The 27,699-nt window shown below is 35.3% G+C and overlaps 1 protein-coding gene across 2 annotated transcripts; it reads left to right on the top strand.

The window, feature by feature from the left end:
- The first annotated feature begins 6,745 nt into the window (after nt 1-6,745).
- On the top strand, nt 6,746-12,712 carry LOC145596129 (uncharacterized). 2 transcript variants are annotated; one of them, XM_081652562.1, is made up of 10 exons: nt 6,746-6,973; nt 7,746-7,808; nt 8,812-9,151; nt 9,363-9,447; nt 9,682-9,867; nt 10,032-10,199; nt 11,319-11,513; nt 11,747-11,912; nt 12,011-12,173; nt 12,348-12,712. In XM_081652562.1, exons 3-10 carry the CDS (start codon nt 8,829-8,831, stop codon nt 12,445-12,447), a joined length of 1,386 nt encoding a protein of 461 aa, XP_081508688.1. In that variant the 5' UTR covers nt 6,746-6,973; nt 7,746-7,808; nt 8,812-8,828; the 3' UTR covers nt 12,448-12,712. The 2 variants fall into 2 exon arrangements, with proteins under 2 accessions (XP_081508688.1, XP_081508681.1); XM_081652555.1 differs by having other exon boundaries at nt 6,746-7,808.
- Nucleotides 12,713-27,699: the final 14,987 nt, after the last annotated feature.

Below are 27,699 nucleotides of genomic sequence, written 5' to 3'. Positions count from 1 at the left end.
TCTACTGAGAGGTTGAAAGCTCGTCTTGTTATTTTTGGTAACCATCAGGTCGAGGGTATTGATTATAACGAGACGTTTGCTCCTGTTGCTAAAATGGTTACTGTTCGTGCATTTCTTGCTGTCGCTGCTGCGAAAAATTGGGAGTTGCACCAAATGGATGTACACAATGCCTTTCTCCATGGTGATCTTGATGAGGAGGTTTATATGACACCTCTGCCTGGTTTTCATGGTTCTAAGCCGGGTTTGGTGTGCCGTCTTCGAAATCTTTGTATGGTCTCCGGTAAGCACCTCGTTGTTGGTTCTCTAAGTTGGCCTCTTCTCTGAAAAGGTACGGTTTTATACAATCGTACTCTGATTATTCTCTTTTTACTCTGCAATCTAGGGCTATTCAGCTTAGTGTTCTGGTGTATGTTGATGATTTAATAGTATCTGGTAATTAATGATTCTGCTGCAATTTCATCATTCAAATCATATTTGAGTGACTGCTTTCATATGAAAGATTTAGGTGTGTTGAAATATTTTCTTGGTATTGAGGTTGCACGTAGTCCGGAGGGCATATTTTTATGTCAACGGAAATATACTCTTGATATTATTGCGTAGTTTGGTTTGCTAAGGGCACGTCATGCAGGTACTCCTATTGAGCAGAATCATACTCTGGCTAAATTAGAGTCTCCTCTTATTTCTGATCCTGAAATGTATCGTCGCCTTGTGGGTCATTTGATCTACTTATCTTTCACTAGACCTGATTTGGCTTATGCGGTTCATATCTTGTCTCAATTTATGCAACAACCGCGTCAGGATCATTGGGAGGCCGCCCTTCGTACAGTGCGATACTTGAAAGGATGTCCAGGTCAGGGAATCCTTTTGAGCTCTGATTGTGATCTACATATTACAGGTTGGTGTGACTCGGATTGGGCTAGTTGTCCTTTGACGAGGCGATCTATTTCTGGTTGGTTGGTGTTTCTTGGTGCTTCCCCTATATCTTGGAAGATTAAGAAGCAGGACACTGTGGCTAAGTCTTCTGCAGAGGCCGAATTTCGTTCTATGTCTAAAACCACTGATGAGTTGAAGTGGTTGAAGGCACTACTTCTTAGTTTAGGAGTCTCCCATCCCCACGCAATGATTTTGTTTTGTGATAGTCAATCTGCATTGTATATTGCGCGGAATCGGTCTTTCATGAGCGTACTAAGCACATTGAGGTTGATTGTTATTATGTCCGCGATGCGATTCAGGATGGTATTATTATTCCGTCGTATGTGAAAACGACGGATCAACTTGCAGATATTTTCACTAAGGCATCGAACAAGCAACAATTCTTGTATTTACTTGGCAAGTTGGGCATTTGTAATTTGCATGCTCCAACTTGAGGGGGGGTGTTAAGCCATATAATGTATATATCTATTGGGCCGTGGTTATGTTACGAGCCCTAATCTCTCTAGGTTGTATATATACGTGTGCATACACTAATACAAACACAACACTCAATTCTCGCTATTCTCTCTATCTTGACAAAAAAAAAACACTTACCATTATAATTAGAAGCTGAGAAAAATAAAAACCATAAAGTAATTAAGACAATAAACTTGAAAATCGAAGGGATATAATAAATGGAAGGCAGAAAAAACTTGAATCACCCAAAAAGAAGGGAAGAGAAAGTCTAAGTAGATGAAGAGAAGAGAGAAGTTCTAGTATGTGAAAGTGGGAAATGAGAATGAAGGAGCGAGAAATATGTTTAACTTGGATGGGTGAGTAAAACCTTCTGTTTCTTTCCGCCGCCATTCACTAAAATACTGTACACCGGGTTTTATTAAATATTTGTGTACTTTTAAAATGAATTTAATATGATTTAAACTCCTATCTTATTACTTATAAGTAATGACATAAACATGTTGAATAATTTAAACTCCTATCTTATGACAACATTAAAAAATGATTCATACCAAAAAATAATACTATCTTCGTTTCTTTTTTTAGTTGACACGTATTCCTTTTTAGGAAGTTTTTTTTAGTTGTGTAAGGAATATTTCAAGCATTACCCCTAGCTTGTACCCCACTGTGATCATACACTAAAGTACGGTGGCGTCCAAAGGGAAAGAAGCTAGAGCAAAAGAGTCGCCAACAAGTTTTAGGAACTTGTAAACCGTTCACGAGGTGAAGGTTACACCCCTTAACGATCCAAGAGATCGTTAACTCCAATAGGTATGGAACCATGACTGGTAGTTCGGGGATGAATGTACAAATCCAACCTAAAAGAGATTGAACCTGCCGTAATAATAGGCCTCTACTTTATTCTGATCGTATTCATGTGCGCTTTCTGACTAACATGCAATCAATAGGATTACCCTAAACCTGTTTATCTATGTTGGTTGAATATTAATGCACAAACAAATCTATTATTGGTGATCACTTGAATTATAATCAAATTAACCCTAAACAAGATTATTAATTATCTTATTAAGCGTGATTACAAGTACCAATTCCCTTTAAATTAAACATGCATAAAAAGGTGTGATCAAGCAATAACAATAAATATATATATCAAGCAACATAATAATAATCAAAACAATAATCATAATAATAAAAATAATCATGTTAAAGCATAATAATAATAAGATCCTAGGCATGATACTAACAAGATTAATAACAAACCCTAGCATGTCACTAAACAATAAAGATCAAAGCTTTAACCCTAACATGATACTAACAATCATAAATATTAGGAAGAACATAGGAAACATCATACTTTTAATCATACTTGATATTAAAGTTACCCTAGACATGATACTAGGAATCATAATAACAACTTAAGCATGATTTCTACATAATAATATCAATTAAATCATTAAAGCACTTACTTGGATGCCTCGTACCTCTTTCTAATAACAAAATACACGCGTTAGTAACTTTAAGGAAAATAATAAAATCAAAGAATTAAATTAAATAATTGAAATAGAGATTTGGGACCAAACCCTCAGAAATTAAACCTTTCACGTCTAGGGCAAAGGCAACTTCGAACTTGGCTAGGTATGTCTAAGTCTTGCGAATGCGGAATTTTGTATTTTGAGAAAAGGCTAGTTTAGAAAAGAGAGAGAGAGTAATCAAGAATTTCTTGATGAGAGTTGATGAATGAAAACAGAGTTTTTAGGAGGCTATTTATAGAGAAAATCAGCCAAAAAAATAAAAAATCGAAACAGAGTTTTGACGCGTAAAACGAGGTTAGCGCCAGGCGATGACGTTAGCGCCAGGTGCCAAGCTTAGCGTCAGGCGCTAACTTAATTATTGACGCGTTTTCTGAAATCAGATAGAAATTGTCGTACAGGAGGATAAAATCATATTTTCCTCAAAAACATTCTTTTATTCTGATTAAAACTCTAAAAAGTCAACAAAAGTCAATTTATCAATGCTAATTGAATTAGGAATGATAAATCCATATTAGGCCCTCCTCTAGATCATTGGGCCGCATATAAGGCTCAAACCGGGCCCAGTTTAGTAATTAGGCCATAACTTCCTCAATATTCATCGGAATTGGGCTTATAATATATCGTCGGAAAGGTCTTTTCAAACCATATCCAACTACACTATTATTGGACCCATATCATGGACAAACCAAACTGGATTGACTGTTTTCTTAAAAATAGGTTTTCAAAAACAAAGAGAAGAGAAAAGAAATTAAAATTATCCGCAACACTAGACTTTTCACACTTTCACTTTATTCGATTATGATTCGACGTGAAAGGTACTCATCACTGGGTTTGGTTTTAGGGAGACACAAATGGGTGTCTACAAGTTGACACGTTTTATTTTGGGGTAAATTTTGTGTCTTGCATTTATAAGCTACCCCACTTGCTTTTTTCATGCTCTCTCACTCTCTCTCCTTAATATATGTACCTAAATCAAACGCGTCAACTAAATAGAAACGGAGGAAGTAAAAGACAATAGTAAATTACTCAAAACAAAATTCCCTAAAGTAGGCCCAATTCAAATAGTTTATTACTAAATTTGGCCCAATTTAAGAATAACCCAAATGAACTACTCTTTCCTTGCCTTGCTCCAATTACAAAAGACAACCCGTGTCCATTAGTTGGCTAGCATATTTCCTTCAAGGAAAACAATACAATTTTATTTTATTTTTTTTTTGAAAAAGAAAACAATACAAAGTTAATGTGTTGCAAACCATTTTTTTTTTTTTTTTTTTTTTTTTTGAAATAAAACTCTATTTAATTTTATCCATATCAAACCAAAAAAAGTTATAAACACAAGTAATAAATCTATGCAAATAAACATGTTACTAAATTGCAATTCATCAATTCATCTTACTTAGCTTTGATCCAAATTAATTTTTATTTTTCAAATCAAACTCATTACATACTTAGGGAAAAAAAAAAAAAAGAAAAAAAGAAAAACCCCCCATATTACCGCAAACTTCCCTAGTTAATTTTAAAATGCGCAAACTTCCCTAGTTAATTTTAAAATTATGGACTCCGTATAAAATTTACAATGTTTGTTGCTTCATTTTGTTTTACAATTCGATTTATTGTATCTGTTTTTCATAATGTCAGAGGATGCAATAATAATACTATGTATATAATTCAGTTTATGATACAATACATACTTTAATTCAATTATATGAACTTTGAAGTAAAAGGCAAGTAATTGATTATTGTAGAATCGTGGTCTCCTGGATCTAATTTGTGGGTAATAACATTGTCATGTATCATCTCGTGGATCTAATTTGTGGGTAATAACATTTGTCATGTATCATTATAATTAATTTTGTCTGGTTGAAGAACATTGTTGATTGCTTTTTTGTCCCAAAACTAAATTAATTTAAAGGTGATATTTTTTATTTCTGTCTTTAAAAAATCTATTCTTTGTTTGCTTTATTCTATCTTTAATGTTTTGTTATGCCTATTATATTTGGTACTACATATTTAGTGTATTTTATTTCCTTCTTTTACTAGGTATCTTACAGGATTTTTTAAATTTATTTTTCTTCCATTTTTAGTATTTTATATTATAATTTCCCATAATTTTGTGAAATTTAAAATTATATTTTAACAATGTGAATGTTTAATTTTGATTATTTATTCACATAATTTATTTTACTATGAAAAAAGCAAATAAATTTAATGTTTATAAAGTTAATAAAATTATTTCATCACCCATGTTTTAATCATGAACTAGTGTGTATCCCGGGCAATGCACCGGGTTTTACTTTGAATATTAACAAATATTATTTGACCTATAATAAATAAACTATGTAATCTATAACCCTTATAAACATGCAAAAGTATTTACTGTAGCCGGTGAATAGTACCTTGTGGTGCTATTACAGCCTTGCCCCCAACATTAATGAATTGCCCATTCTGCCCCTTATTCCTATTGTTTGTTGCCTGCTACTCTCCAACCGACTTACTCTCTCACCCTTACTTGGCCTTCACTCTCTCACCGACTTCCTCACCTTCTTCCTCCTCTGTATTTTCATCTCAGAAGGAAAAAGGGGAAACAAAGAGAGCGAAACCTAGAGAGAGAAACTTCAGCAACTCAAGACCAACAATAATCCCTTTCGACGATTTTTCGAGTCTGAGGTTGTGGAAGTTTTTTCGATCGTCACATTCATCAGGTTTGATCTCGTTTCTCTTTCTCGATTTAGTTTTAAGTTTTTAGACTTTACCTGTTCGATTGCCGTGGATTTTTTTCATATATGTTCTATGTTTTCGAATTTTTTGGGTTGAATCTTTGTGGGTGTATTTGTTCGAAATCGTTTCGTTTTTAATGTGGTTTATTTGATCGATTTGTTTTCGATTTTTTTGGGTTTATTTGTTCGATTTTTTAAGGATTTATTTGTTCTATTTATTTTCGTTTTTTGGGTTGAATTTTAGTGCCTTCTTCGATTGTGTGGTGGTTTTTTTTGGGTTGAATTTGAGTGATTTATCGTTTTTTCAGGTTGTTTTTTTAAAAAAAATTTTTTTTATTTTTTTTTTATTATTGTTAGTAGTATTATTGTCTGATTTGTAACAGAATTGTTGATCTCCAGGTACAATTCTACTCTCCTTTCTCTTTCTTGTTCAAATTGGTTCAATTTTCATCTAATCTTTAGTATGAATGTTGACTGTGTTTTTTTTTTTTTTTTTGTTTATTTCTCCTTTTTTTTTCCCTTTCTTTTCTCATCCTCTAGTTTAAATAAAAGTGAACAATAATAACTATGTAACTAAATAAGCGCTCTCAAATTGATGTTTAATACAATGTATTTAGTATATTTTAATTGAATATGAAACATGATTAAAAGATGGTTTTTTTTTACATTGTAACCCTCTAACTTTCCGTTTTCTTCGATGTGCCCCCATTTTTTAGAAATCTACATTGTAACCCAAAATACATTTACTTTCTATACGATAACCTTGCCGTTATCCCGCCGTTAACAAATTCCGTTAGTGGGACCCACTCTCTTCACTTAATAATTATTTTTTACCGATTAGCGTGTTAAAAATTATTCTTTTAAAGGTTTTGGAGGCTATTTAGGCTCTTAGGGGTTCAAATTGAGCTCAAATTTAGCAAAAAAATAAAAAAAATACCTCGTTTAGCAAAAAATTTTAAAAAAACTAATCCTAATTGAACTCAGATTTAGCAAAAAAAATTCTCCGTAACAAAAAACTAATCCTAATTTTTTTTTTCAATACCCACCCATCTTAAGTCCAATAGTATAATCTTGCTCCTATTAGAACTAGATAATCACCAATCATAAAAAGTAAAAAAAAAAAAACCCAAACCCCTCACCTATTCTATTCCACGTACATAAGTTAAGAAACCCCAAAAATTTTCCTCTGTTTTACCCTCTGCATTCACGAACAGCAAAAAAATAAAATAAAAATAAAATACAATAAAAAAACGCTGACCATCACCACCACCATCTGCTGCCGACGCCAGCACACCACCGACGTCCACCTTCTGCCGCGCTGCCGAGCACACCTCTGTTTCTTCTTCTTCCTTGTTATTTTTAAAGATTGTTATTTTAATTTATATTGTTAGTTTTAATTACTTTGATCATGTTTAAATTCTTTGAAAGCATGAGAATTTATCAAGTTAATTTTCAGATTACATAATTTGTGAATTTAGGCTTTTAAACTTGATTATTTGGGATTTTAGGGCTAAATTCGTGTTAGGGGATTGGACTAACCTATGTTGATTATATTAGCATATAATTTTCATTGTTAGTATCAAAATTAATTTTCAGATTTGAATTATGTTTATTATAGGGTTTAAGTTGAGAAATTTGAAGGTTTGATTGAGTTTTTATGAAATTAATTGAATTCTAATTATATATTTCAAGTTTAGATTTTTGTATTTATACATTCTATTATTGAATTAAATTTCCAGATTTTTAGTCTTGGTTTTAAAGGTTTTAAATTATGGTTTTATGATGGATTTTTAGGGTTTTAACATACTAAACTACTATATAATGATTATTTCATGTAGAGATGTTTATGAGGTTGTTTTATAATCTTAAACTAAAATTTTAGATTATAATCATTACTTTAAAGTTGCTGGAATTTTATGTTATAAGCTATATTTTCATGATTTTAACATATAAACTTATAGTTGAACTATTCAATTATTGACTTTGACTATTGTGAGTAATTTAAAGGCATTATTTCAATGGTTTAAGGGGTTTTAAAGTAGTTTGGTATTGTCGTATATAAATTTGGTTGCTTGGGTATTAATTGAAATCTTATTGTTTGATTTAGGAGAGGACTTTATAGAAGGTGATTTCTTGTTGGTTAAGTGGTCAACCAATTCGTTTACTCAAGGTACGTACGAGTTACGAAACTTTGCCTTTAGATGCATGTTTAGGGATGTATCGAGAACTTAGTATCATGTATAGAGAAGACTGAGCTTAATTGTTTGGTTATACATTGTGATTTCCGTATGTTGTGTGTTATTCTATTTTGCAAGTATTGTTTATGCACTAATTTTGGTAAGATGTATTTAGAGGCAAAGGTACGTGAATATGTGGAATGATTTATTTATTACTCGTTCATGATTATTGAGATAGAATGTATAAAAGAAAATTTTAAGTCTTATAAGACGAGGTTAAGGTTTTGGGGTGCTTTATGCACTCAAGGTGTTTATACACCGAGGTAGTTGAAGGAATCAATAATAAATATTGCTTGTCACTTATAAATCAAGAATTGAATTGAAAACTTGGTTTACTTTTAGTGTGTTAATTATAGTTGAGTGCGTGGAGAGGAGGTTTGATTGGGTTTAGATATAAGTTTGACTAAGAAAATATGCATGAATTCTTAATATTAAATTTTTAGTTTGTGGAAATTTAATCCCAATGCCAAGAAAGTGCAGGTGAATCATGTCCTAAGAACACGTTGACAATTCAACTACATGGTTAATGAGTAGAATGCTAACTATTGTTGAAATGGGTGAGGAGCTTAATGCTAGAGAATAGAGATATAATGACAATATATGAGTAAATGAGTATGCTACTGGTCATGAGTTTAGGAGTTCATGAACGTGATGTAAATTTCGACTACTAATTGATTTTTTGTTCTTGTTTTTGTTTCTTTTAATTTCTTTTCCAGTTTTTGTTTCTTATAATTTCTAATATGGCTGATTTAATTTTATTTTTGTTACTCTGCTATTATTTGCTTTGGACCTTGCTAGAGATCATTAAGTATTATTTTGTTTTCTTATATTTAAATTGTTTTACTCCGTTCGCTATTTTTAACTAAAATAGTGATTGATGGTTTTAATTAAGTTTTTCTAACAAGGATTTTTTTTTGTTTTGTGATTGGATTTTAGCCTTGACAATTTAAACCATGGCAAAGAGAAAGAGAGATAATGATGTTTTGGTGAAGATGGATTATTGCCCTTACCTTGATACGGTAAACAGGCATAATTTAGATTTTGATTTCGAGAAGCATTGTTCCAAGTGTTTTAAAAAGGAGGATGTTTATGCTTGTTTGGTATGCGGCAAGTATTATCATGGAAAGCGTTACGACTCACATGCATTTGAACACAGCCGTAACTACAAACATCATGTTTTTCTTAATTTACAAACGGAGAAATTTTACTGTCTTCCCGATGGATATGAAATATTTGACTCGTCTCTAGATGATATTCGCCACGTTCTAAATCCAAGGTTTGTTTCTAATATATTGTCCGTATCAAATTAATAATACTCCCTCGTTCCACAATCATTTATGCATTTAAGTTTATTTTTAATTTTTTTTATTGTGGAACAGAAGAAGTATTCAATGACCTATATATTTCAATGTGTATCTTTAACTTATATATTATAAGTTTTGTTTTGTTGGTGATTTATCTTTGATATTTTGTATTTGTAAAATCAGGTTTACTTCGGAACAGATTGAACTGCTAGATAAAAGCAAGCTTTGGTCGAGAGCTCTTAATTGTTCTTTTTACCTCCCTGGATTGGTATATCCTTTAACTTCACCTAAATATTACTTCCTTAGTTTTTTTTACCCGCTACACTTTCGCTTTCACTTTCACTTCACATAAATATTACTTCTTTCAGTTTTTTATCCGCTATAATTTTACCAATATAGTTCTTAAAAAAAAAGGAAGAAGTAATACTCTTCTTTCTGTCTTGTTAAATTTTCTAGTTCCTAAAGTGTTTTATGTAATAGTTTAAAAATATGCTGTTTTCAGGTTGGACTTAATAAGTTGAAGGAAGCTGATTTTGCCAACGTTGTGATTCAAGCACTTGTACGTGTTACACCTTTGAGGAACTTTTTCCTAGTGCCAGAGAATTACAAACACTGTAAATTTTCCCTAGTTCATCGTTTCGGAGAGCTCATTCGAAAAATTTGGCATCCAAAAAATTTTAAAAGACAGGTATATTATATATTAGCATATATAAATTTCAAAAAACTTTAGTAGATTTTGGTTATTTCAATTTTTGATTTATGATTACTCATCGTCACTTGGTAAATCTCAATATAAATGATTTCACTTGTAGATGCAATGAGTATAATTTAATTGAATCATTATCATTGCAGGTGAACCCCCATGAATTTTTACAAGCTGTGATTAAAGATAGTGATAATCGGTTTCAAATGGGTGTACAATCTGACCCAGTTGAGTTTATGTCTTGGCTCCTTGATACTCTACATTTGCATCTCACAAGTTCAAACAAAAATACAAGCATCATTACCCAATGCTTTCAAGTAATATCTCTATCTATTTATTTATGTACAAACTTGATACAATTGCATGCATGCTATTATGCTAGTATTATGTCTTGTCTCAATACATTTAATTGGTACTATTGCATGCTACTATGGTAGTATGTCTTGTCATAGTACATCTAACTTGCGAAACTCTCCCTTGGGTATAGGTAATAGACACATGTTCAAGTGTAAACTCGATTAATTAATGCAAAATCTCCAAGTAGTTTTTAAGGAATTACTCCCTCCGTCTTATAATATCTGCTACATTTGACCAAAAAGGCTCACATTTTTTTGGTCAAATGTAGCATATATATATATATATATATATATATATATATATATATATATATATATATATAGGGGAAGGCTTATGTGAGAATTTTTCTTATGTGAGAACACTCTTTATGTTCTTAATTTTTACTCATATGTTCTAAATTTTAAATCTGATGTTCTAAACTTTTCCTTAGGTGTTCTATATTAAATCAAATGTTCTAATTTAGTACTCACATGTTCTAAACCATAAATTAGTTAAGTATGATGTCATAAATTTTAAATAACTTGTCCCAAAATTTTAACTTAGATGTTCTAAATTTTAAAAGGTGTGTTCTAAGATTTTTAATTGTATGTTCCAGATTTTAAAGCGTATGTTCTTTTTTTTTTTACTCGTATGTTTTAAATTCTTTACTCACACTTTCTATATTCTATATCAGTTTGTTCTAAATTTTTATTCACATGTTCATAATCTTAAATCAGATGTTCTAAATTTTACTCATATGTTTAAAATATCATAAAGCAAATTTTATAAAATTTTAATCACTTGTTCTAATTCTTAAATCAGATGTTCTAAACATATTATTCACACAAATGTTCTAAATTATTACTCATATGTTCAAAATTTTAATTTGAGTCACATGTTCTAAATTTTAACTCGTATGTTCTAAATTTTTACTTACATGTTCTAAATTTTAAATCAGTTTTCATATAAATCAGTTCTCATATAAGTATGAATTCTCACATATGAACCTATTCTCACCGGATCCCTCCCCTATATATATATATAAAATGAAGATTTAGAGTAACATGGAATTTAACTTAATTTTCACAACGTATGTATAGGGAGAATTGGAAGTTGTCAAGGAGATCCAAAGTAAAGGTATAAGAGAATATGGTGTTGCAGCTACTGATGGTGGTACATCTGAAAATTCTAATGCTCACATAGAGACATTCACAGTGCCATTTATAATGCTTGACCTGGATTTGCCACCTCCACCACTCTTTAAAGATGCCTTGGCGAAAAATATAATCCCTCAGGTACGTATCCCTTGCTCAAAGCCTATGATTTATGTTGTCTGTGCATATATGGTGTTGAGGATTTGGAAATAACGAGTACTTGTTAAAAAAGATCGTTTGATACAAAGTGTAAATGCAATTATATTCTAATGGTTATGCTTGTTGTTTCCAATCAATAATATATACCTTCTTTCCCCTTTATTATAATCTTTGTTTTTTGATGCAATTTTTCCATATGCATTCATAATGTGCAGGTTCCACTTTTCAATATATTGAAGAAGTTTGATAGGGAGACCATAACAGAAGCTGTGCATCCTCAAATAGCTAAGATGCAGTATCGTGTCACAAAACTACCACCTTACGTTATTATGCACCTACGGCGATTTACCAACAACTTCGTTGAAAAGAATCCTACCATTGGTATATGATCTCATCTTGTTATTGATATTTTCACATCATTTTCTTCTTCCATTTTTTAGTGCAAAGTAGCCTGATTCAAAAAAATTTCTCGTATGTAGTTAATTTTCCAGTGAAAAACCTTGAGATGAAGGATTACATTGCTATGAAAGATGCCGAGAATTTGAGGTCAAAATATGATCTAATGGCAAATATTGTCCATGAAGGCACGCCTATCCAAGGATCGTATAAAGTCTGCGTTCAAAGAAAGTCGGAGGATCAATGGTAATTTTCTTACTATTATCTTGGATTCGCAACTTTTTTTTTTTTTTTTTTTTTTTTTTTTTTTTGTGAATTTTTGCTTAATTTACATTTGAAACTTAACGAGTAGTAGTCTTAATTTTTGACTTAGTCAGACATTTTTTCACTTTCTTTTGTTGGATATTTTAATAATTGCAGGTATGAGGTCCAGGATTTGCATGTTTTTGAAACAAAAGCTGAGATGGTTGCCCTTTCAGAAGCATATGTGCTGATGTATGAACTGCAATCGAATCTTTGAAAGCCACACAAGTAGAATAACAGTGATTTCCTTAGGCTTAGACTTTATATTAGTGACTTTATCTTTTCAGTTTCAAGTTTAATAAAATCAGATATGGGTTAAGGCTCAGATAATATAATGCTTCGTATAGAAGCTAACAAGTTCATATAAGGTACGATAAGATTATAGTTCATCAGTTTAGAGACAAGATCATATCAGAGTTATTAAGTTCTGTTAAGGTCTAATAAGACCATGTACAATGCTTAATAAAGTTCAATAATGCAAGATAGGATAAATTAAAAGGTTGATAAGTTGGTACATTAGTAATCATCAAAGAGCACAATATCTTCACAATATTTCCTCTAAAAACACAATCAATTACCAAAAAAAGGAAATGATTCTTCATTGCAGTAGTCAGATCATCAAACTACATTGTCAAGGCAACAACAGGTGCAAATCAATCAAATTTGGAGGAGAAGAATGAGACCAATATAGGGAATAGCATCCAACAAACCACCAGGAATTCATCTGTACTGTGCAAACTTTATGTAATATACAATGCCCCGAAGTAAGCGGGAAGCACATAAGAAAGCAAAACCAGCTGATAGTCAGAAAACATTCTAACAGCAGAGAGGTACTGTAGGTCTTGGTTAAACAAGTGAACCAGATGATTACCTGGCCATTGCTCATTTGAGAAACTAGGTATCATATCATCTGAAAGAGAAGCAAAGAGCCTTGTCTCTGAATCTTTAGGAGTGTCGTTGGAATTTGTACTTCCACTATTCTTTGCTCTAGAGCTTTCAGCATCATCTTGAATTGGATCCTTGGCAATCTTGGCTTCATTGTTATTTGAGGGACCCCTAGGGAATCCTCCATCGTCTCCGGGTGGATCATCTTTATCTTCTCTCTCATCACCTCCCAATGGACCTTTACAACTGTCTTCGTTCTCCTTAGGCAGTTTTTTTTATTTCATGCTCATCATTATCTGGTAAATTATTACCACTATCATCTCTCTGTTCACTATTTGATGGATCACTGGAGCTTCCAACATCATTGGATCCGTAATCATCATATTCTCTCTGTTTTAGTGCAGAAGGGTTGCCAACATCAGTGGGTTTAGGTGCACCTTGAATCATGTCTGGCTGAGGCTCTACTCCAACACATCTAAGATGCAACTGTTGTACCAAGCACAGGTGTCACATAACTGATCACCAACAATTGGGAGCACTAAGGTGATCCAACAGGCTAAGTAAATTCTGATGAGAGAGAGAGAGAGAGATTTGGAAAATACCTGAAGATACAAATTCACTTCAGGTCGTGACAAGAATGGAAAATCACCCCCAGATTTTATGAATGCTCGTCTAGCTTCAGGATACCTTTCACCCACTTCATCTTTAAGCTCTTGTGGAATCGCACAATAGTCATTTGTCTGGGGACATGGCAGAGGGTCACAAACATGAATACATGTACACGAAAATCATATGCCATGTGAAAAAATCCACCTCAAGGACAGGGAAAAGAAAAACCTACCAACTGTTTATTTTTGTTAAAAAAATATCTAAGAGAGCTTCATGCAGTTTGATTTTTAAAAAAAATATTCCCTATGTTCCCATCTTAGTATCCAATACATGTTTCTCCCAAATCCTAACTTGAAATTTTAAAATTATAAAACCTCTTACTATGTATAATGTATTACATAGTCAGGTGACAAACAAAACAAAATTCTTGTGAAAAAAAATCATGCCAAACAATAACATAAACGGAAATAATAAATAAATGCATAAGGGGAGAAACATACATCCATTATTGTTATAGATGTATCTGGTAGAGAGGGCCTTTTCTTGAGGATAGCGACATGCTTAGATTTTTAAAAAGCAAAATGAAATAAAGAAAGTAGCTACAAAGTAATACCTGCCTCATAAAAAATATAAAAAATAAAAATAATAATAAAAAAATAAAGTATGAATTAATAAAAAGAATGCATCAGCTGCACAGAACTCTGGATTATGACCCTATTTAATAACTGAAACCAGAATGGAAATAGAATCTAATGGTTGATTAATCGAGAGAGTCATCATGAATGAGGAATTCTTGGACTCTAACCGTTAGAGTCATTTATGACTCTAACAACATATGTTATGACTCTAACAGTTAGAGTATGTAGAAATCCGAGCTATTTACTTAGATTTCAGGTTTTATGATGATTTGAAGAATATTTGCCTCTCTCTCACTAGCAAAAGATGGAGAATGTTTTCTCTGTATTTACTGCAAAAGCGGCGCTCAAATCCTTAGGGATTGACAAACCTAAAAGTTACAATATATACAAGAAGCAAGCCACTAACAAACTTACACCTAATAAGGCTGCACAAAAGAACAAAAGAAACAGCCAAGAACAGCTGTACAAGAAAGAAATACATAGTGTACAAAAAGCCTATAAAACAATATTACCCCTGGAGTATGGGGGTTTTCTTCATCCCCTCCTCAAGTTGGACTTGGGTATGAGACACAAGTCCCAACTTGAAAGACAAAAATTTATGCTGCTGTTCTGTGAGGAACTTGGTCATTATATCTGCTAGCTGAAGAGAGGATCTCACGAAAGCTGTGTAAATGAAACCTTCCTCAATTTTCTCACGAACATAATGACAATCTTTGGATAGATGCTTGGTGCGCTCGTGAAAGACAGGATTGTCAGCTATGTGCATTGCAGCTTTGTTATCACAATACAGGGGAATTGGTTTTTGAATAACAAAACCCAAATCATCAAAAATACCATCCACCCAAACCACTTCACTTGTAGTTTGAGACATACTCCTATACTCAGATTCACATGATGACTTAGAAATTGTTGCCTGTTTCTTAGTTTTCCATGAAATCAAACTTCCTCCCAAGAAAACACAATAGCCTGTTAAAGATCGACCTGAGAAGACACAAGATCCGTTGTCTGCATCACTATAGGCAATGATACTAAGGGAGGAATTGTTGGGATAGAACAAACCCCAATCAAAAGTACCCTTTAGGTATTTTACCACATGTAAAGCTGCCTGCCAATGAGGTTCTCGAGGGAAGCTCATGAATTGACTTAATTGCTGCACTGAGAAAGAAATATCTGGTCTGGTTAAGTTAAGATAGAGAAGTTTTCCTATCAAGCTTCTATATCTCTCAAGGTCAGTAATAATTTCTCCTTCCTGAGTAGATAATTTGACATGCTTTGGGAAAGGTGTTGTAACAGGTCTACATTCACTGAGACCAGTATAATCTAACACATCAAAAACATATTTTCTCTGGTTTAACAGAGTTCCTTTGCAAGTGCTGGAAACTTCCAATCCAAGAAAGTATCTCATCTCTCCCAGATCTTTGATGGTTAATTGTTTGTCTAGCTGCTCCTTTAGAACACCTATGTAACTCTCATCATCTCCTGTGATGAGAAGGTCATCCACATAAACCAAAACTATGGTTTGCTTCCCTTCTTGTATCCTTGAGAACATGCTGTAGTCTCTAGTTGCTTGACTGAAATTTCTCTCTTTTAGAAACTTTGTGAGTTCCTTATTCCATTGTCGAGAGGCTTGTTTGAGTCCATACAAGCTCCTGTTGAGCTTACACACCTTTCCAGCAGGAGCTTTTGTATAACCTTGAGGAGGCTTCAAATAGATCTCTTCATCAATATAACCATGCAGGAATGCAGTATTGATGTCAAGTTGATGTAATTTCCAGTTTTGAACTGTAGCAAGGGCAATCAGAAGTTTCACACTGGCAAACTTTGCCACTGGTGAGAAGGTATGCTTATAATCCTTTCCCTTCAATTGCTTGTCTCCTCGAGCTACTAATCTTGCCTTCAGTTTCACTACCTTCCCATTTCTGTCATATTTAACCTTATAGACCCATTTTGAATCTAAGGACTTTTTATCTGATGGCAACTCTGAGAATTCCCAAGTTTTATTTCTCTCAAGTGCAGTCAGCTCTTCTTGCATTGCCTCTGTCCATTCTTTGCTTGAAGATGCTTGAGAATACCCATTTGGTTCTGAGATTTTCATTACATTATTGAAAGAGGCTATGTAATCACTGTCATAGAACTCTTTCTCATTGAGCTTGTGAACATTAAAGAAGGGGGATTGATCATCATGATCAATTGAATTACTTGGTGGAAGATCCACCTAGAAATTCTTAAACCTGCTAGGAATTCTTATGTCTCTGGTTGACTTTCTAGCCACAGGTGTTAACTGTTCTGCCTCCTGCATTTCAGCTTCAAGATTGTCTTCAGGTTCTGCTTGCTGTTCTGTTTGAACAGCAACAGTTTCGTCATCATTCCTTGCAGCATTTTCTTCAGGGTTCTCATCATCAACACTTTCTTCACCTTCAAGATCAACTTGAATATCTTGATTAACCAAGGGAATGCTGTTGTATTTTCCCTTGTTCTCAAATTCTGTTCCTTTCAGATGTAGAAAAGGAAAGATCTCCTCCTTGAACTTCACATGAATACTAGTAAACACCTTTCTTTTCTCAAGATCATAGAGTTTATACCCCTTTTGTCCAAGGGGATATCCCAATAAAATGCATCTAATTCCTCTTTCTGCAAACTTATCAGGATTCTTTCTAGCTTCACTGGCATAACAAAGACAACCTATGATTCTTAGGTGTCCATAATCTGGTTTTTTCTTCATTAGTCTTTCAAAAGGTGTCTTCCACCCTATTACAGCACTTGGCAAAAGATTTATCAGGTGTGTAGCTGCAAGAATACATTCCCCCCAGAATCTTTTGGGAAGTCCTGCATGTATTCTTAAGGCCCTTGCTGTTTCCACAAGATACCTATGCTTTCTTTCTACAAAACCATTTTGCTGAGGGACACCAGCAATGCTTGTTTGGTGTGCTATTCCTCTTTTTGAAAACATTTTGTTGCATTCAGATTGAACAATTTTAGTTCCATTGTCTGATCTGATGGTCTTCACTCTCAAACCAAACTGATTCTCAGTGTATGCAAGAAAATTCTCTATCACATCTCTCACAATTTTCTTATTTTTCAGCAAGTGCACCCAAGTGTCTCTACTATATTCATCCACTATAGTTAAAAAATATGTCGAACCATCTATATTAGGAGTTCTATATGGACCCCATAAGTCAATGTGCAGCAAATCAAAGATATTAAGAGCTATACTATTGCTAGTAGGTAAAGGAACTTTATGATGTTTTGAGACAGAGCAAGTATCACAACAGAAAAACTTAACTGACTTGCAATTACAAAAATCTAAATGTTTCATTTTAGACAAAGAACCATGACCAAGTCTAGAATGCATAGTGTCTAAAGAAATAGTGTTATTACAACTCACAATCTCAGAATTATTTACCAAGCTTTCTGTTAAGATTGTCTTGCTGGTTGCTTCTTGTTGTTTCTGCTCTTTCTTCAAAGTAAACTTGTATAGATCATTTGTCACTCTCCCAAAATCCAAGCTCTCTCCATTAATAGGGTCCTGAAACACACACCCATCTTCATCAAAGATAATTCTGATGTAACTGGATTTGATTATCTTACAAAGAGATAATAAATTGTTCTTGAACTCAGGGAGGTACAGAACATCATGCAAGACAATCCTTGATCCCAAATTCACAGTTCCTATCTGCAATACCCTTTTGATTGTTCCATCAGGTAGAACAACCTTTACTGGTCTTGTTAAACTCCTTAGACTGCTAAAGAGTTTTTTTGTTTCCAACCATATGGTCTGAAGCCCCAGAGTCAATAATCCAAGAGTTGCAATCAAAATTTTCATGAAAGCTAGAAACATTTGAAAAGGAAATTATATCTGCAAATCCTGCAAAATTGCTTAAGGCATTTCCCTTTCCTTGACTGCTTCCTGCTCCTTGTTTTTCCTGGAAAACTCTCATGACTTCCTTCACCACAGCAGATATCATCCCTGCATCTGGCTTATTGTTTCCACCATTTCCTGCCTCATATTCTTCCTCATATAAGGGAGAATCAGGATCTTCTTCCACCTTGCCTACATTTGCAGCATGTTTCTTTCCTTTATACCACTCAGGATAGCCATAGATCTCAAAGCAGCCTGATCTATCATGACCTTTCTTCTTACAGAAATCACAAGTCACATCTGATTTTGACTTCTTGATTTCCCTTATTTGGTTTGCACCTTCAGTCTTCTTTCCAGTTCCAAATCCTCTGATGTCCTTATGAACTTGAAAAGCTGATGATTCAGTCAGTTCTTGCATTTCACTACTGACCCTTTTTTGCTTCTCAGTTTGCTGCACCAGATGAAAGGCTTTGTTGACACTAGGTAAAGGATCCATGCTGAGAATATTCTCTCTAACATTCTAATATCCTTTGTTCAGTCCCATTAGAAACTGAGTCACCCTATTTGTCTCGATCATTCCCAGCATCTTCTTGTACATACTGCATGTACATTTAGCCACTATACCACATGTACATTCTGGTATAGCTTTAATGTTGTACATTTCATCCCATAATTTTTCCAGCTTGCAATAGTACTCTCCCACAGACATCTCACCTTGCTTAAGCTTCCCTAAATCCTTCTTAAGTTGATACAAGAGAGGTATGTTACTCTTTGAGTATCTCTCAACAAGCTCATCCCATAGTTGCTTAGAGGTTTGCATAAGGCTTAGCCCTCCAGCAACCTGGTCTGTCATGGATCTAAAAATCCAACACCTCACCATATAATCATTTCTCTCCCATCTGTTGTAGTCTTTGTGACCTGCTGCAGGTTTAGGAACCTTTCCTTCAATAAATCCCTTCTTGTTATTAGCTCCTAAAGCTAGCTTCACATTTCTGCTCCATATCATAAAATTACTTCCATCGAACAACATTAGTGTTAAGGAAGCAGCATGATTATCAGAATGTGATAGGAACAAAGGGTCCTGATAGTTCATCTGAGCATCAGGGACTTCATTATCAGGCATCTTGAAAGAAAAGAGAGCTAAGAAAACAGATAAAAGAGATTAAAAATTTAAACTTTCAGGAAGATTAAACCTGGTTGCTCTGATACCATGTAGAAATCCAAGCTATTTACTCAGATTTCAGGTTCTGTGATGATTTGAAGAATATTTGCCTCTCTCTCACTAGCAAAAGATGGAGAATATTTTCTCTGTATTTACTGCAAAAGCGGTGCTCAAATCCTTAGGGATTGGCAAACCTAAAAGTTACAATATATACAAGAAGCAAGCCACTAACAAACTTACACCTAAGGTTGCACAAAAGAACAAAAGAAACAGCCAAGAACAACTGTACAAGAAAGAAATACATAGTGTACAAAAAGCCTATAAAACAATATTACCCCGGGAGTATGGGGGTTTTCTTCAGAGTCCTAGAATTCCTCATCATGAACTTCACCTAAGATACAACAAAATCAACATAATCGGCAATAAATGGCTCGTGGGGGCCATCTCGAATACCCGTCAAGACATATCGTTCCAAAAGGAATGAAGGTCCCAACTCACACTGCATAATTTGCACAATAATCAGAGCATCTCCTAAGTAACATACAAAAAGAAAGGGACATTGAGTGAACAAAATATGGTATAATACAGTTATACTCTATTTTCCAATATTTCTGGCAAAAGTTCCAAAAATATAATTATGCTTATTAGTTAATTTGTAGACATCGATTTTGCAATCCTGCAACTAAACTTTGGGATCCTGTAGTATTTTCATAGGGTCCATGGAAATCAAATCATCAACCTACAACGGCTTCAAGGGATTAAATAAGAAATATAAAGAATACAATTCTCAACAATTTACCAAGTCTCCGAGGCTTGTGTCTTTTCAATGCTGATGTGAACATAAATTTCTCATTAAGGATTTTGTGAATAATACTCAACTATTTAGCTACTTGGATTATTTAAAAGATCCACAAGAAAGTATAATTACAAAAGGTAAAATATTGCAGCACTTAGAGCCATTCACAAATTAAAATCTTTAGCCTCACAATGAGAGACAATGTTAAAATGGGTGAGAAAAAAAAGGGAATTCACTAGAAAATATTGTATGGAGTTGCAAACTTGCAATATCAGTTGGTTGAAAGCTGATATAACAAAGTAAATTTCACTTACACAGGAGCCCAAGGCATAGAGGATGCAAAAGTACGTATATCCAAGATTGTATTTGAGAGAACTAATGATTTGACTCGTCTTGGACGATGTTGAGCAAACAATTGTGCTAAGAAGCCTCCAAGCGATGTTCCATAAATGTGAATCTAATAAGTGAAGAAATGTTAGGATCCAATCGAAGTTTTCAGAATCCCACATATTAAGCAAAACTATACGATGAATAGAGAGGCCATGTCTAAACTATAATAATATTGACAATTGGACAATATGATCAGGCTCACTTTTAAGTTAGAGAGTTAATGATTTCGAAGAGGAATTTTAAATAAAAATTGATTAATAGAAAATTGGTTGCTTTAGTTGTAGGATATCATTACAGGTAGTGTCCTTTTGAATGGCACATATAGCATGAATTTTTTTTAGCTTTATTATTCTGCCTAACCACATCAACCATGGAGCATGAAACATCCCCCCCCCCCCCCCAAATGCAATAAATATTGCCTTGCAACTGACTAGTGGTTAACACGATAATAAAGTTGGAAGATTGATTGTATTAATCGGCTCAAAAGGCTAAAAGCTTGAGAACATCGTCTATGGCTTTAGGCCATAACTCTCCATGAGTTCTATTACAAATTTCTGGATGATGAACTAAGTTGAGACAAAAGCTATTCATACTGCTACTACAATGTTCCTACTTGGCCTAGTGCCTTAATTGTTGCATCTACTCTTCTTGTCCTCTTCCTCCTCTTTCTTTGTCCTCTTCTTAAGTTACCATGGTAAAAGGTAATAGGCAAAAAGGGTGACCTGCTCCTTGCTGCAGCTTTAGGGAGCCGTTGTGGGAGGTGGGTTGTTGTCCTGCTGTTGCTGTTTTCTTGGTCTCCTCCTGCTGTAGGTCAGTGTGATTGGAGGTGGGTGCATTGCAACACTCCCCCCCCCCCCCCCCCCAAGAGAGCCACCTTGTCCTCAAGGTGGAAGGTGGGAAATCTCTCTGTGATAGTCGCGGCATCCTCCCAGGTAGACTCGAATTCAGGCAATCCGCGCCACTTGATTAACACGGTGAACATATCAGGACGACCAGCCTTGTGTTTAGCAGCCAACACACTCTCGGGCTCTACCACCAATTCAAGCTCAGGGGTAATTTGATTGGGAATGGTGGGTGAGCTCAGGACATCTCCTACAACCTTCTTGAGTTGAGATACCTGAAACACGGTGTTAGGGTATGAGCACGCAACAGAAATGTAAAATAGAACGAGAAATTAAAGGTAAAATGTAAGATAAGCAATAAAAGGAGACACAATTTTTAACATGGGAAAAACCCTCTAAATAGAGGTAAAAACCCACGATGACGAGCACCAAAGAGATTCCACTATAATAAAATGAGAATACAAAGTTACCCTAATAATAGGGTATTAAGATACAACTCTTACAATTAAACTCTCAAAATAAAAGAAAAGAAAATAGTGGAATAAATTACAAGGAGGAGATTAACTAGGGAGACTAGTGTAAATGGATGCGTAATTTTGTGAGTGGGCAAATTTGTATAATGGAGGTTGAATGTATATTGGTTGGATGCCTCAATATGAGCCAAACTCCAACTATTTATAGTTGGTTAGGTCGGTGGTAATGGATGCCCCAAGATGTATGAAGAATTCTCTAGATTTGCTTGCATGATAATATTGCTTCTAGAAAGTTGGCCATTTTCTAGAATAATCAACATAATTATAGAATATTTGACATACTCTAGAAGCAAGAAGAATTGTATTAGGATTCTTCAAAAACTTGGTCCATATGAAATTTTGGGCCACATCTAACAATCTCCAATTCTCCACCTTGGACCAAATTTCATGGGCTCGTCGTATGGGCCCCGAAGGCCTTAGATAGAATGGAAACCCACTAAGTCCAAACAATGATCGAACTTAGTGGTAGGAAGTGGCTTTGTGAGCATGTCTGTAGGATTTTCAGAAGTGTGAATCTTCTTCATAGCAATTTCTCCTTCAACAATTGTATCTCTGACATAGTGAATTTTGACTGAGATATGCTTGGTTTTGTTGTGATAAGCATCATTCTTGGTGAGAAAGATAGCACTTTGGCTATCAGAAAACACATTAGTAACTCCTTGTGAGACACCAAGATCCATGACAAGACCTCGCAACCATGTAGCCTCCTTTATACCTTCAGTTGCAGCAAAATACTCGGCTTCAATTGTAGAGAGAGCTTTGTATCGTAAAGAAGCTTTCCAGCTTATTGCACCAGAACACAGAGTGAAGATATAACTGGAGAGAGACCTTCTACGGTCGAGATCACCGCCATAGTCAGAGTCAACGAACCCAACAATATCAGTAGAAGATGTTAGGGTTCTATCATATACCAACCCTAGATCCACAGTACCTTTTAGGTAGCGAAATATCCACTTAACAACATTCCAATGCTGTTTTCCAGGGTTGTGCATGTACCTGCTCACCATGCTCACAGCACATGCTAAATCGGGTCTTGTGCGAACCATAGCATACATAAGGCTACCAACAGCACTAGCGTACGAAGTGCTAGATATTTTCTCAATTTCTTCCTCAGTTTGAGGACAACATGCTAATGATAGCTTAAAATGGGCAGCAAGAGGAGTAGAGACAGGCTTACAGTTGTTCATATTAAACCTATTCAAAATTTTCATGATATAATTTTTCTGAGATAGGAACAACTTACCAGCTTGTCGATCTCGATGTATTTCCATGCCAAGAATCTTCTTTGCTGCTCCAATGTCCTTCATCTCAAACTCCTTGTTGAGATCAGATTTCAAGTCGTCAATCAGAGACTTGTCACGAGATGCAATGAGCATATCATCCACGTACAACAACAAATAGATGTAAACACCATTATGCTGCCGAAAATAGACGCAGTGATCATATCGACCGTGTGTGTAACCTCGTCCAACCATGAAAGAGTCAAATCTCTTATACCATTGTCTGGGAGCTTGTTTAAGGCCGTACAAGGATTTCTTCAAGCGACAAACAAGATTCTCCTTTCCTGGAGGAACAAATCCCTCGGGTTGCTTCATATAGATCTCCTCTTCAAGTTCACCATGGAGAAAGGCAGTTTTGACATCGAGTTGTTCTAACTCCATGTCAAACATAGCAACCATAGCAAGAAGGACTCTAATAGAGGTATGACGAACAACAGGAGAGAAAGTCTCATTAAAGTCAATACCTTCTCTTTGATGTCATCCTTTGACTACTAGACGTGCCTTCCATCTTGCAGGTTCAACTCCGGGGATTCCTTCCTTTTGCTTGTATTTCCATTTGCAAGTGAGTGCCTTTCGACCTTTTGGAAGCTTGACCAAATCCCAAGTGTCATTCTTGTGAAGACTTTCAATTTCTTCACTCATCGTCACAAGCCCTTTATAAGAGTCGGGACTTGTGATGGCCTCTGAATAAGATGATGGTTCAACTCCAATTGGAGTTTCTTCACCAACTTATAATGCATAGGCAATAAGATACTCATCACTCGAGTATTTTGATGACTTTTTGATTGGCCTCTTCGAACGATCCATTGTAAGATTGTAATCATCAGGTTGTTGTTGCGGGCTTTGTGGCTGGCTTGAATCACTGGTAGATGGAGTATCACCATCATGGCTAGATTGTGGACTTGATGAAGAATCATCTTCAATAGTGTGAGAAGGGCTACTAATCTCAAACTCCACCTTCTCACCATCTTCATGTTCTCCACTAGAGGACTCCAAACTAGATGATTTAATCATAACATTTTCATTGAAAGTAACATCTCGACTAAGAATGACTTTCTTAGACTCAAGATTCCACAATCTATATCCCTTAGATTCAGAAGAATAGCCAATGAAAAAGCATTTAACAGCTCTAGGAGCTAATTTTCCATCATTAATATGAGCATAAGCAGTACAACCAAATACTCTAAGAGGAGAGTAATCAACAGTTGTACCTAAATATATCTCCTCTGGAACTTTGAAGTCAATGGAAGAGTGTGGAGAACGGTTAGCAATATATGCTGCCGTGGATACTGCTTCCGTCCACAAATCTCGGCGATGCCACAATCCAGCAATAGAGAGCATACATCGAGCTCTTTCTAGAAGAGCTCGATTCATACGCTCGATAACTCCATTTTGTTGCAGCTTCCCATGCAATGTCTTGTGTCTAGCAATTTCGACTTGAGCACAAAACTCTTGAAATTCATATTCGCAGAACTCCAAACCACGATCAGTCCTAAGCCTTTTGACTTTCTTCCCAATCTGGTTCTCGACAAGAGCTTTCCACTTCTTGAAAGTGAAGAAGGCTTCATTATTCTGCCTTAAGAAATAAACCCAGACTTTACGGGAGAAATCATCAATGATAGACATGAAATAACGTTTTCCAGAATAAGAGGTGACCCTACTAGGTCCCCACAAATCAGAGTGTTCGTAATCAAGAATATCTTTAGTTATGTGAGTATCAGTAGAGGAACTTACTTTCTTCTCCTTTCCATAAACACAATGCTCACAGAATTGCAGCTTACCCGTGCCAGGAGAGCCAAGATGTCCACGTTTTCTCAGGATCTCCAATCCTTTCTCACTCATGTGACCAAGGCGCATATGCCACAATTGAGTGAGTTGAGAATCGAATAGCGAAGATGATACGGCTGCTGCACCTGTTACTGTATGTCCTTGCAAGACATACAAACTGCCATGCTTATTAGCCTTCAAGGCAACTAGGGCACCTTTTGTGACCTTCAAAACTCCACCTTCAGCCGAAAACTTGTAACCAAGAGAGTCTAGGGTCCCAAGAGATATTAAGTTGCGTTTTAAGTCAGGAACGTGACGAACCTTAGTTAAGGTTCTGACAACGCCATCATGAGTCTTGATTTTGATTGATCCTATGCCAAAAGCCTTACAGGAAACATCATTTCCCATTAATATTGTACCATAATCAACAGATTCATATGTGGTGAACCAGCCCCTATGAGGACACATATGATAGGTGCAACCAGAATCAAGAATCCATTCATTGAGACTTTTCTTTTCAAAGGATACAAGTAACATTGTGTCACTTTAAGAATCAGCCTCAACGTTGCTAGCTTTAGCGGATTTTTGAGGTTGTTTGGATTTTTCTTCTTTTTCCTTCTTGTTTTTCAATCTGAAACAATCAGAGACTTCGTTCCAGATTTCTTACAATAACGACAGGTGATATTTGGTTTACGTCCCCTAGATTTAGATCTTTTCTTTTTGTGTGAATTTCCTCTTTCTTGAGATCTCCCTCTTACATTTAAACCTTCTCCTTTATCTTCAGTATGAACTTCAAGGTAAAATTTTTCTTTTGATAAAAGATTTGATTTAACATCTTCAAAAGAAAGTTAATCATTACTTACATAAAGCATGATTTCCTTGAAGTTTTTGTAAGAGGAAGGTAGGGAGACGATTAATAAGACAACCTTATCCTCATCATCAATCTTCACATCCAAATTTTCAAGATCTATTATGATAGAATTAAATTCATTGAGATGGGTTTGGAGAGATGTACCTTCAGCCATGCGAATGGTGTAAAGCCTCTCCTTGAGTCGGAGTTTGTTTGCTAGACTCTTGGTCATGTAGAGTGATTCCAACTTCAACCATAGACCGACACCAGTCTCCTCATGTATGACTTCTCGAAGAACCTCCTTCGTAAGACATAATTGAATGGAGGATAGAGATTTCTCATCTAGCTCTTGCCATTGCTCGTCGGTCATTGAAGATGGCTTCTTTTGTTTACCATCCAATGCCTTCTTCAATCCGTTCTAAGTAAGAACGACTTTCATCTGGATCCTCCAGATGCTGTAGCTTATCTTACCATTAAATTTCTCGATGTCGAACTTTGTAACGCTCGACATTATAAACCTTTAGCTCTGATACCACTTGTTAGGGTATGAGCACGCAGCGGAAATGTAAAATAGAACGAGAAATTAAAGGTAAAATGTAAGATAAGCAATAAAAGGAGACACGATTTTTAACGTGGGAAAAACCCTCTAAATAGAGGTAAAAACCCACGATGATGATCACCAAAAAGATTCCACTATAATAAAATGAGAGTACAAAGTTACCCCAATAATAGGGTATTAAGATACAACTCTTACAATTAAACTCTCAAAATAAAATAAAAGAAAATAGTGGAATAAATTACAAGGAGGAGATTAATAACTAGGGAGACTAGTGTAAATGGATGCGTAATTTTGTGAGTGGGTAAATTTGTATAATGGAGGTTGAATGTTTATTGGTTGGATGCCTCAATATGAGCCAAACTCCTACTCTTTATAGTTGGTTAGGTCGGTGGAAATGGATGCCCCAAGATGTATGAAGAATTCTCTAGATTTGCTTGCATGATAATACTGCTTCTAGAAAGTTGACCATTTTCTAGAATAATCAACATAATTGTAGAATATTTGACATACTCTAGAAGCAAGAAGAATTGTATTAGGCTTCTTCAAAACTTGGTCCATATGAAATTTTGGGCCACATCTAACACACGGGATGAATTCGACAATGATCTGCAGTGCTAGCCTATATGCGACTTTTCCCACTCTTTGGGCCACCTCAAAGGGACCATAAAACCGAGCCGCAGCTTCTCAAACGGCTGTTTAGCCAAGGATCTTTGACGGTATGGCTGAAGCTTAAGGAACACATGTTCCCCCACCATAATTTCCACCTCACGACGCCTACCATCCGCATTTTTCTTCATTATTTGCTGCGCTCTGAGTAAATTCAGTTTCAGCTCCTCTAGCACCAAGTCCCTCTCTTGCAAAATCTCCTCCACTTTGCTTACCACAGTCTTTCCTGTCCCCACTTTAATGATTTTGGGAGGCTCCCTTCCATAGAGTGCTTGAAAAGGAGTCATTAAAGTGGAGGTGTGTGGAGTGGTGTTATACGAATATTCCGCCCAAGGCAGCCACCTTGCCCAAGATTTTGGTTGCCCCCCCCCCCCCCCCCGCAAAACAACGCAAATATGTCTCCAACCGCTTGTTTACCACCTCGGATTGGCCATCCGTTTTTGGGTGGTAAGAGGTGCTTTTCCTCAAATCAGTTCCTTGCAACCGAAATAATTCCCTCCAAAATATGCTTACAAAAATCCTATCCCGATCCGTGACTATACTGCTGGGCACCCCGTGAAGTCTGACTATTTCTCGAACAAATATCTCTGCCACTCCATACGCGGTAAAGGGATGTTTGAGGCCGATAAAGTG

The sequence above is a fragment of the Chenopodium album genome, chromosome 2, assembly GCF_948465745.1.
Source record: "Chenopodium album chromosome 2, dcCheAlbu1.1, whole genome shotgun sequence".
Lineage (NCBI taxonomy): Eukaryota > Viridiplantae > Streptophyta > Magnoliopsida > Caryophyllales > Amaranthaceae > Chenopodium > Chenopodium album.
This window is presented reverse-complemented; position numbering and strand designations above follow the sequence as displayed.

Coding starts and splice junctions, on each gene's coding strand:
- LOC145596129 (XM_081652562.1), top strand. CDS start 8,829: ATGGCAAAGAGAAAGAGAGATAATGATGTTTTGGTGAAGATGGATTAT. Junction 9,868..10,031: donor CAAAAAATTTTAAAAGACAG/GTATATTATATA, acceptor TTATCATTGCAG/GTGAACCCCCATGAATTTTT. Junction 10,200..11,318: donor TCATTACCCAATGCTTTCAA/GTAATATCTCTA, acceptor ACGTATGTATAG/GGAGAATTGGAAGTTGTCAA.